Here is an 11,433-nt window from a genome sequence, read left to right on the forward strand (position 1 = left end):
GATAACTATTTTTTGAAAGGCAGGAATTACTTCCATTGCCCCAGAACTGCAAGTCAAATGTAACTATTATTAGACTGTAAATGATAAACGAATGCAACCATAAATTATTATGTCAAAAGGAAACTAAAAAATGTTACATGATAGTACCTGTATCACCCACGTGAATCCGTAAATATTGTAGTGTTAACGATTATCCTTCTGCAAGTTGGAGACAAACACTTCGAGCCCCTTTAATAGGTAGTCCTCTGTCAGCCTCCAAACATAGTGACCCCATGGGAAGATATTCCAAGCGTCGATGTCTTCCATCAATGACCAGAGTCAAGGCATCACCCGTCTACCGTAGTCTTGCTGGATGTACGAGCATTCGACGAAACTTGAGTCCAGTGATAAGGTAGAACTCTTGCTTTGATATACCCGACTTACTCTTGCCAATGGCAAACCTTAGCTCATGGTCTATTGGCTCTGTCTCAATGATTCGACAAATAATGATGTTAAGCAAGAGACCAGCGCAAAAATAGCCTTGTGGATATACGTCCAACAGCATTCCGAAGCACGTACGCTTGACTGCATCGTACTCCTTTTTTCTCAAGGAGAGTTTTGTTGATGCAATGCAGTTGCAACCACTTACAGTGGGCGTTAATGGAGACTTTAAACGCCCACTTCTCCCTTGGCACAACAAGCAAACTATCAAGATCATCGTACTATCTAGACTGCATCTGCAAAACATGGCACACATGCACGAGTGAGTTAACCCATAATGTGCAACATGGTATACTGAAGAAAGAAATAAATGTTTTCACATGCTATGCATGCCAAGTCAAATGTTGTTACATGTTATGCATATCAAGTAAAATGTTGTTACACGTTAAGCATATCAAGTGAAATGTTGTTTCATGCCAATGCTAAGCAGTGTGGTGACACACCAACCGTGGCGTGTCATGACAAGCCAATCACTATAATTACTGATTCGTTACACAAACTACCCTAAAATACCCAATGTGGTGACATGCTAAAAATCCTAGAAAATAAGCTAAAAAGGCCAAAAACCAGTTAACCCACTACACGTCAAATTAAGTGTTGTAGTTCATGTTACATGATATACAAACGTAGACCCCCTTCAAAACTTTGGTATGACCATAAACCATGTCAGCAAAAAAAATGTTGTAGTTCTCCATTTCAACAATTTACCCAAAAACCATAAAACCAAGAAGAAAATAGTTAAAACATAGGAAATGCAAAAATACGAACATATCACAACAACCTAACAAAAAATGAATGAACAGAAGAAAGTTTTAATTTGAGATTGACTGACCTTTTCACTGATAATTGACATTGTTGTTGTGATGTCATTCAACTTGCAAAGAACGAAGTTAAATACGTTGGTCCTTTTGGGAATGAGGAATAAATGAAAATTAAACTTTCTTAGTTCCTTCACACAGATGTTTGTGACTTCTGAAAAATATATAATTAAAATGAAATGGCCTTACAATATTCATTCATGTAGTGGAAGTTCAAACGATTTTCTTGTTATTTATCTGCATTTTTTTTATATTTTAAACCATGACGTGTCACATATTCAAGCCATGCCGTCTCACACATTCCCACCATGACGTGTCACAAACTCTAAACCCTGTCGTGTCACAGATTCTCACCGTGCCGTCTCACACATTATCACCTTGTTGTGTCACAGATTCCCTCCATGGCTAGTCACAAACTCTAAACCTTATCGTGTCACAGCCATGTCACATATGCTCACCATGCTGTCTCACATATTCTCACTATGGCATGTCACAAACTCTAAACCTGCAATGTCACAATCGTGTCACATTTTTCACTAAGCCGTCTCACATATTATCACCCTCCTATGTCACAGATTCCCTTCATGGCATACCACAAACTCTGAACCCTACCGTGTCACAGATTCTTTCCCTGGCATGTCACAAATTCTTAATCTTGCTATGTCACAGACGTGTCATATATGCTCACCATGCCATCTCGTATATTCTCACCATGGCGTGTCACATATTCACACCATGACGTCCCACATTCTCAAACTGACGTGTCATGTATTTTCACCATGTCATCTTACATACTCCTTCTGAGTCGTGTCACATATTCTCACCCTACCGTGTCACAAACTTTAAACCTTGTCGTATCACAACCGTGTCACATATTCTCACTATAACATGTCACACATTCCCGCCATGCTATGTCACACATTCCTACCATGGCGTGTCACACATTCCCACCATACCGTTTCACAAACTCTAAACCTTGCCGTGACATAGCCATGTCACATATGGCCTGCTGTAGCACGACCACTTCAATGTTTTTGGATTCACATCTTTCTCCTTTTGATTAACCATCGTATCAAAGATTTCTGGTTTCACATAATTCTCGAAGCTTTCGATTCATCACAACCGGTTCCTTACTCAGTTTAATATCACCTTTCTCGTATTATCTGAATACCATGTCCGAAATATCTGAAAAACGATCTTCTGTAACATGATTTTGTTTTGCACAAGCTTCTCGAATGAAAAAATTGATGTTTTGCACAAGATTAAAGAGAACAAATTCTTTGTAAATTTATTTTCCCCATTTTGTACTTGTGTGAGAGTGCGCGTCAATGAAAATGTCTCATTAAGGGCATTTTTATCCCAAAATCTCTTCTCTTGGTTTAAAACAATTAAAATTATCTGAAGAGTTACTTTCAAAAACACTTTATATTAAAGGGCTAAAAAAAAATTTCCCTTTCTATTAATGGTGTTTGTACTTTTGAAGTGAAATGTTTAATTTAAAAACTAATAAATCTTCATGTAATTTAAATTAAAATTTAAGATGCAAGCATACTTTACCTTACTGTTTTATGTTTTATGTTAATGTAACATAAGTATATAATAACAAATGTCGTTTAAAGTTTATTCGATTTAAAATAAAAATTTAAAGACTTAATTGAATATAATAAATAATAAATATTTATTTAATAATTTAGTAATTTTTTCAAATATTATAATTAACAAAAATTATATTCAAACAGTTTGGAAGTCGAAATTTCAGTAAATCTCCCTTGTTTCCTAATTAAGAAGAATCAGACCATTCGTGCTGCTGATAGCATTTATTTGCTTCGATTTGCTCCTCCAATTTCTGACTGCAATTATTAAACCTCTGTATGCTCCTTTTTATCTGTTATTATTCTTAATTAAAGCCAGGGTCAATCCCAACCATCTGGCTCTGTGATTTGGGTCAATCTCTCAGCTGAAACTGGTAAAAGTTGCAAACAGTGAACACTCTAGAAATTAATAAAGATTTCTATCTTTACATTGAAGGTAAAATTTAAAAGTTGCTCCACTGAACAGTTACTTCAGCTTAATTAGCTACAGTTTGGACAGTGGTATACACTTTACAAGTGAGCTTGAGCACATCCGATGAAGTTTCCAGTAGCTGCCTTCCATCATCCTGATTTCCCATGTTGAACTACTCAATCATATAAAACGATTCAAAGCATCATTGCACCAATGATCCATGGAGGAGATTAAGAATATGTGGGGTGATGAAGCAACTTGGTTTTCCAACTTGTTATAGTTGTTCATGTTAATAAGCTTATCCATATCCTTCTCTTACGCAATCCATAGTTGCCTCCTGGCCACGACAGAAACATCGTTGTGATTACAGAAAGATCATTTCAGGGTCCATGCTGCAACATCATGTGAGTTGAAACCAGAAACAAGTGCCAAGGAAAATGTGCTGTACAAATTTTATTGTGATTATTCTTAAGCAGAAAAGAAAAGTACCTTCTGCACTGGTGGCGCTATTTCTTTCTCCACCAGAGTTTTTTAGTTGCCCTTCTTCTATCTCTTCACAAATGAATGTGTTTCAGTGACTGTCTGCGTACTTTAGATGTGAAAGAACTCATGAAGGAGAATTAAGAACTCAGCAGCAGGATATTAACCCTGAAAAATAGTACCTGCTTTCCATTGAGACTTCTCATCGATGCTGCAAAAGCACTAAAATAAGGTGAATCTAGAAATTTCATGTTCAAGAAACAATTGTATCAAAATTCAAAGACCGTAAGTTGTCTGGAAAGACTTATTTTGTTTTATATTACAACGGGTGCAGTTCAGGTTGAATTATCTGATACTGCAGCCTGAAAGATTTTACCATTCCTTTTTTCATTTCACTGGATTCTGGAATTCAGTGTGTGATGGAAAACGGGTGTTGGGGTGTTGGTAAAGTGTACAAGCTAATCTTAAAGGCAGACAAGATATGAGGTTAGCTTCGGTTGATGTCACTAGAAGCTTAAGAAGAAAATTAAAATAGACCCTCTAAGAAACTAACAAAAGTTGAGTAGGATTTCAGTCAGGTGGCTCACAAAAGGAATACAAGTAGAAAAATCTAGAGGCTGTCTTAATGGGAGATTATTCTCATGCTGGCAATTTGTGAATTATGAGTGGACAGGGGATATCTCATCTCCCGAGTCAGTGTTGGTTTTTTTTTTTTCTGGAATTCTGCATCAAGCTTCGGTTGTTAAAGGGTATACTCTTTCACTTCAATAGCCTTCTTTTTTGTAGTTTTTGTACCTGATTTAGCAAGATCTCTTTTGCTTCTGTACATGGGAAAATTTTTCTCTTCTATGCTCCTTTCCCTCTCCCCTTTTTAATTTTTTATAACTTTTGCCTCAAATCAGATTTCTTCCATGTTATTATATACCTTTCATGAAGGTGTAAAACGTTTAGCACAACCAGATAACTTAGCAATGTCATCCAACTACAACAATTTCATGCAAATAGATAGATAAATGATGATTTATCATTATTAGTTTTATCATCTTAACTTTAATTAATTGAAGATATTGTATACAACAAGCTTTATCAATTCCATCTTTGGCCAAAAAAGAAAAACACATCATGAATTCTATCACCAAATTGAATTTGCATTTACTTTTATTATTTTGCAGGAAGGGAAAAGGTTGATTATCTACAGTAACGAAATATGCATTTTTACCTTATGAAAGCAGGTGGAGCAGAAGAGAGGCCATGGCTTGGACATACGCAAGAAAGAATAGGGAGATGCACGTGATCAAGTGAAGTTCCATGCTAGAGTTTATAGAGAAGAGTTTTTAAAGATTTTCACATTCCTCTTTCTTGTTTGGAAAGCCTATGCAACTGCCTTCATACCAAATACTGCTTTTCCAAGGCAAACTTTATGTCCAGTGAACCTCGTCATGCATATCTGGTGTCAGGCAAGTTATGAGGCTACTTGACTCAAGAAAAGATACATTCAGAACTCTGCAGTCCGAGATAGCCCCAAGTCACTAGCAAAAAGTAATTTATTATACAACTTTTACAACTCCATGTCCAGTTGATAGATCTTCTACAGTTTTATGTCTCTTGCATCCTTCAAGGAAACTACGCCATATAAGGGCATCAGGTGGGAAAGCCATACCGGCAATAATTTGTTCTGCTTCATTGAGTTTTCCATGTCTAGCCAGTAAGTCTACCATGCAATGATAATGATCCATTTTTGGTTCAAGCCCATAATCGCATTTCATTCTCCTGAACAATTCCATGCTTTCTTTCACTAATCCAGCATGTCTGCACACAGTTAAGATTGCAATAAAAGCAACCCCATCAGGCTTAAATCCCAGAAACTCCATCTCTTGGAACCTTTCCAAAGCTTCATGAGAATAACCATTGACTCCAAGGGCTGAAATCAGAGAAGTCCAGGTGATGAGGTTTCTATCAGCCATTCCATCAAAGATTTTCACTGAACTTTTGATGCATCCACATTTTCCATACATGTTTACAAGTACATTGCAAACAAATGTGTCACAAAGACTGAAATCAGTCTTTATAATGAGACCATGAACAGAACTACCCAAACCCAGGTTGGAAAGTTTACTACTAACAGATAAAAGGCTAACAAATGTGTAATTGTCAGGATACATTTGAGTCATCTGCATGTGTCTGAATAGTTCCAAAACCTCTTTATAGTCGCCATTGTGAGCAGATGCTGCAATCACGATATTCCAAGACACAACATCAGGTTCTTCAAGAACAGAAAGCAGCTTTAGTGTTTCCCGGTACTGGCCTACTCTGTTATAAATTCCAGCAACAATGTTAGAGGGCACTATGGCAAGTGGTCTTTCACAATCTGTCATAAAAGTAAGGGCATCAGATAGGAGACCATTTTTAGCGTATGAGGTCATGAGGGAGCTCAATACATATACATTATGCTCATATCCCATTCTTATAATCAAACAATGAAGCTGCTGTAACTCTATGGTCACTGAAAATTTCAGAATAGCAGAAAAGGTAAACTCATTTGGCCGGTAACCCAGTTGCAGCATATCTAGCAGTAAAAAAGCACTAGGACAGAATTTACTGGCATAACCCAAAATTAAAGCATTCCAAGAAACTACATTCTTCTCATATATACCATCAAAACATTGGTGGGAATCTACCAATTTATCAGATTTGGCATAAAAGTCAACAAGTGCACTACCTACAAATACATCAGATTCAAAGCCCTTCTTGATTGTTTTGGCATGAATGTATTCTCCTAACATTGGGATCTGCAAACTACTACAAGAAGCAATAATAATAACTAAGGTAGTCTGGTTAGGCATCACTCCATCCATGGACATTTGAAAGAAGAAATCTAAAGCTTTTAGAGGACTTCCGTCCCTTTCCAGTGCACCAATAATTGTATTCCATGACACAACATCTTTTATATGCATGCCCTGGAAGACTTTTTCAGCTAGGCAGATGCGCGCACATTTCACATACATATTAATAAGAGAGTTGGCAACTGTTACTTCATAAGCAAACCCACTTTTAATCACTAAGCCATGTATCTGCTCTCCAAATTCCAAATCAAGCTCACCTTCCAATCCAGACAAAACACCAACAAATGAACAGTCAGACAAAGATGCCTCCAGCCTTAGGAGCTCACGGAACAAAAGCATACAATCTTCAACCAACCCATAATGCGCATACAAAGAAATGATCGAGTTCCAAGTCACCAAACTCTTCCTTGGCATGTCTTCAAATGCCTGAACTGCTTCAGACACACAGCCAGACCTTGCATACAGACCTAACAAAGCCGTACCCACAAAAGCATCAGCGTCGAACAGTCCATTTTTAACAACCAATGCTTGCAACTGACTTCCACCACAAAGATCCAATGCTTGACACGACAACAGTCCGGCCAACGAGAAAGGAGTAGGCAAAAACCCATAGCCCCGCATCATAGAAAACAAATCCCCAGCCTCCCAGACATCCCCGCATTTACCATAGGCACTGATCATCGAATTAAATGATACTGGGTTTCTCTCAGTCATGCTGTCAAACACTTTGCGTGCGGCTGATAAATGACGAAGGGACGCATACTGAGAAATGATGTTGTTGTAGACGAAGATGGGCTGGCAGGTGTAAGGGCCGAGAGTGATAGCGAGGGCATGGAGAGGCTTGGTGGTTTTAAGGGAAGGAACAGCAGAGCAAGATTTGATTAGTAGAAGGAGACGTTCATGGTGTTTGAACAAGAACTCTCCATTGAAGCTCATCCAGCTGGTCAGGCGGGAAAAAGCTTTGTTGCCTGACTTAATTTTTTTTTTCAAATATCGTATATATATATATATATATATATATATAGATAATAGTAATTTTCTTTTTTTCTAAAATTAATTTCTGAAATTAACTATTATTTCAATAATACTTCTTTTAAATTTATGAAAATAAAATAGTGGTACCATAGTAAATATACACAGAATGGAATCAATTTAATATTAAAATTTCAAAAATCGAAAAAATTGAATTTATAGTTTGCAAGTAAAAACCGAATTATTATATTTAATTAAATTATTCAAAAATCAAACTATTTCCATCTATTTCATCAGTTTCAGAAAGTCGTACAATACTTTATTAAATTTTAAAATAATATATAAATATAAATTTTAACATATTTAATTAAATTCAACAACATTTTAAATGTAATATATTTTTACTAAATAACGGAAAAATTAAAATATATTAATATATATAATAATTTAAATTCGATTATTTGGTTTATTCAATCAAAAAATTTAGTCATAACCATGAATCAAATTGATCAAAATAATCGAATTTACAAAATCAAACGTATCGAAATCATTTTAGCCGAAAAAGAAAATCGAACTCACTTTGATTCGATCGGTTTTTTTGATTTAGAATGATTTTGTTCACCATTATATAACAATAATACAATAAAAGCAAAAGAACTCTGTGCTCTCATCACTGTGAGACAGGCTACTTGTTTTGAATTTTCTTCTTGTTTCAGATTCAGTGGGTTTTTCTTTTATCTGTCGACTGAAAGATTCAAAACGTTTTCGTGCTTCGATCTTTTGCAGATGGCGAATATGAAAGCAGTCTACATGGATCCAACGGTCCAAAACCCATCCTCCAAGGTTACAAAGAGTTCAGGTAGAAACTCACATATGGAGTGCTGGTCTTTTGTTTGTTTCCCGAGAAAGCGAAGCGCATGAAAATGGAGTAAAGGATGATTGAACATTGCGGTTTTTAAAGTATTATAAGTTTGTTTTGTTTGCTGTTGGCTTGGCCATGTTAACCACACTGCACTGCTGCTGTCAACTTAGTTTCTGTTTGATCAAACAGAGTGACCATTCTTTTTCTTTTTGTGCCTGCCATTACTAAATATGAACAGTATAATGTTAGCTTTATTACTGAGTAGTGAATGTGAATGTGAATGTGAATGTTCCTCAAGTAGCTTCCATGTTTAGTTTATTACTTAGCCTAATGTGAATGGGAATGCTTCTCAAGTAGCTTCCAGGATTACTTCATCACTTGGCCTGTATGTTCTAGTCTTCCATGTTTCCTCTGAGAATAAGTGGGTTAATCCATCAGCTATCTGCTAAATATTTGTCCAACCATTTCTGCTCACTACACTTGCAGTATGTACTATTACTATATATGAACAATATAATGTCAGCTTTTGTACTTAGTAGTGAATGTGAATGTGTGTCCCTCAAGTACATTCCATGATTACTTAATTACTTGGCCTATCTATTCTGGTCTTCCATGTTTCCTCTGAGAATAAGTGGATTAATCCATCAGCTCTCTGCTAAATATTTGTACAATCGTTTCTCTTCACTTGCAGTTGTACTATGTATGTACTGTTGGGATGGGAGGGAACACTTCACAAGCACAACTATGGGCTTAGTGACTTGTTTTATAATTGCAGTTTCTGCTGGGGTTTGCATGATGAACAATTCGTGGAGAGACAAACAACACCCATCTTTCATCAATTTCATCTCCTCCTTCCTCACTGCAAATTCTTACCGCCTTACCTTTGTCCCAGTTTCCCCAGTATTTTGCTTTCCGCTTTGTTCTTTTTCTCCTAATTATTTCCTTTCTCAATTCCCTGTTTGGTGTCATATTGGTTTGCCACTCATCTGCTGCAACTTCTTATGTGTAGGACTTCATTTTCAACTGTGGGGGATTGTCAGTGGCGTTTATTTTTGTTACGCACTGGGATTGCTGCAATGTTGAAACAATATTCAGCAGGTGAAGTATATATTAGTTGGTCTTGTTTGAAATTCTAGCATCATCCTCTGATTCATTCAATCCGACTTGTACAGGGCCAAAAAACTGAAGGTACAGTTTGCTCATCTCTATGTTGTTGTAAACCTTCCAACTAGGGAGCAAAATGATTCTTTTGTGCGCTCTTACTTCAAGTAATTCTTATGAAACTACCTTTCATTTTTTTTTTGCTTCTTCTTATTTTAACTACCATTCTTTTGAATGTCTTTTATGATTTGTTGAAGGTATGAGATGCAGCTCGGTAGACCAACATTTGTGCTAGTTCAAGACATTGAGATGGGATTTGAAAAGATTGTGAAGATAGCCCACTATTGTGGAGGTAAGATCCTATCCACTGAAGTTCACTTGAATGCTATCTTTGAAGTGATAAACATAATAAATTACTGTGTAACTATACAGTTTGCAAACAACAGGAGGCTAAATCAAAACTGAAAGCTGAGGTCTGTTAGCAGATCATTGCTTGTTTTCATTGTATTTGAAGCATAATCCATTGACAAAGATTCCAACTGCACTATTCCCTTCAATGTTTGTTTTTTCTTTTCTTGCATGCAAAGAGGAATCAATCAGTCCAGTGGATGGAAAATTTTCTTAGAGTGGTCACAGCCATACCAGGGATTGATAACCATGACGCAAATTCGGTATTTCAGTTGACCTTAATGCATCCACCATGTTCAATGTTCTTTTATTCCTTTCTTTCTTTCATTGGAAAGCTTTCTTGCTTGTGTGCATAGCTTCATGCATATCTGTGCTTGGGGCCCTAGATGACCCAAACAATTTATAACAAGTACTGCAAGTTCCTATCAAGGACTAGGGGCATTCTGTTGTTTTCTATGTGTTCTTGGTTGAATAACCCCTTGGTTGTCTTTTTCAGCTATATCAAGCAATTGGTTCAATTGAAGGGATTGCTAAAGCATCAAAGGAATACATTGTGGAAAACACAGACCTTTCTGCTGAGAAAGCTGAGACAATTGTAAGGTTCTTCAGAGATTCAAAGTTTTTCCTCCGTCCCAAAATCAATTAATGAAGAGAAGAAACAATTCTCTCTCCAAAGGAAACTTCTTAGCAGGGCTTAATTCACACTTGAAACATGTGCAGTTTCTCTTGTTCTTTCTTGGATTTTACTTTCATAATTGGCACTACCCCCTTCAATCAGATTTATGTTCATGTTATTGAAGTTTTGCAACTTGTATTTCAAACCATGCAAAAGCTACTCAAAGTCAAGAAGCTTGGTTGTGGCTTCTTAGTCAAGAAACTTCATAATTTTGAGCTGTTAGGTTAGTTCTATTTATTGTTGTCAGACCTGATAATTCGTGTTTCCATATCTTAATCTTATCATATAAATATAAAAGTATTAATAGTTTTATAAATAAACACAACACGATTAATTTTAGATCTTAAACACGTATGTTAACATATTTAATAAATGTATAATATGATACAGTACGATTAAAATGTTTATTAAACATGTCAAATTTGACATGATTTTGTTTACATTATTAACTCGATTAAAATTTATACGAAACTATAAGTAGTTTACACGATTAACATGAACATTCAGATCAATAACACGTGCATACTCAATTTTAAGTTCATATTTCCTTTAAGACTATACAATTTAAAAATTTAAACTTTCAAAGAATGAAATCAATCCCTAACTGGTCATAGAAGATCAATTATCTTCTGTCCAAAATGAGTCGACCTCTTAACCCTTGAGATCGATCCTTGCAACTTTCATAAAAAATTTCTCTTGATTTGAAATTTCTTTATTCAAAAAACATTTTCTGTTTTCGTAAATACTTGATGAAATCCTAATTTAAATTTCATTGAGTAATATAAGATT

At 35.9% G+C, this 11,433-nt stretch overlaps 2 protein-coding genes across 4 annotated transcripts; one reads left to right on the top strand and one right to left on the bottom strand.

Annotated features, from left to right (window-relative positions):
- Positions 1 to 3,332: 3,332 nt before the first annotated feature.
- Positions 3,333 to 7,583, bottom strand: LOC110419413 (Pentatricopeptide repeat (PPR) superfamily protein). Of its 3 annotated transcripts, XM_021432447.1 has the most exons (4): positions 5,002 to 7,583; positions 3,965 to 3,993; positions 3,792 to 3,854; positions 3,333 to 3,639 (listed from the first exon to the last, which is right to left on the bottom strand). In XM_021432447.1, the coding sequence occupies exon 1, from the start codon at positions 7,559 to 7,561 to the stop codon at positions 5,330 to 5,332; it is 2,232 nt and encodes a 743-aa protein (XP_021288122.1). In that variant the 5' UTR covers positions 7,562 to 7,583; the 3' UTR covers positions 3,333 to 3,639; positions 3,792 to 3,854; positions 3,965 to 3,993; positions 5,002 to 5,329. The 3 variants fall into 3 exon arrangements, with proteins under 3 accessions (XP_021288122.1, XP_021288119.1, XP_021288120.1); XM_021432444.1 differs by having other exon boundaries at positions 3,792 to 3,993; XM_021432445.1 differs by having other exon boundaries at positions 3,792 to 4,004.
- Positions 7,584 to 8,102: 519 nt separating this feature from the next.
- LOC110419821 (DNA ligase-like protein) lies at positions 8,103 to 10,854 on the top strand. The gene is made up of 9 exons (XM_021432937.1): positions 8,103 to 8,272; positions 8,384 to 8,456; positions 9,235 to 9,359; positions 9,469 to 9,557; positions 9,632 to 9,727; positions 9,818 to 9,912; positions 9,993 to 10,033; positions 10,148 to 10,231; positions 10,465 to 10,854. Exons 2-9 carry the CDS (start codon positions 8,384 to 8,386, stop codon positions 10,612 to 10,614), a joined length of 753 nt encoding a protein of 250 aa, XP_021288612.1. The 5' UTR covers positions 8,103 to 8,272; the 3' UTR covers positions 10,615 to 10,854.
- Positions 10,855 to 11,433: the final 579 nt, after the last annotated feature.

Source organism: Theobroma umbraticum, unplaced genomic scaffold (genome assembly GCF_002168275.2).
Source record: "Theobroma umbraticum cultivar Fairchild unplaced genomic scaffold, ASM216827v3 scaffold_67.0, whole genome shotgun sequence".
Classification (NCBI taxonomy): Eukaryota; Viridiplantae; Streptophyta; class Magnoliopsida; order Malvales; family Malvaceae; genus Theobroma; species Theobroma umbraticum.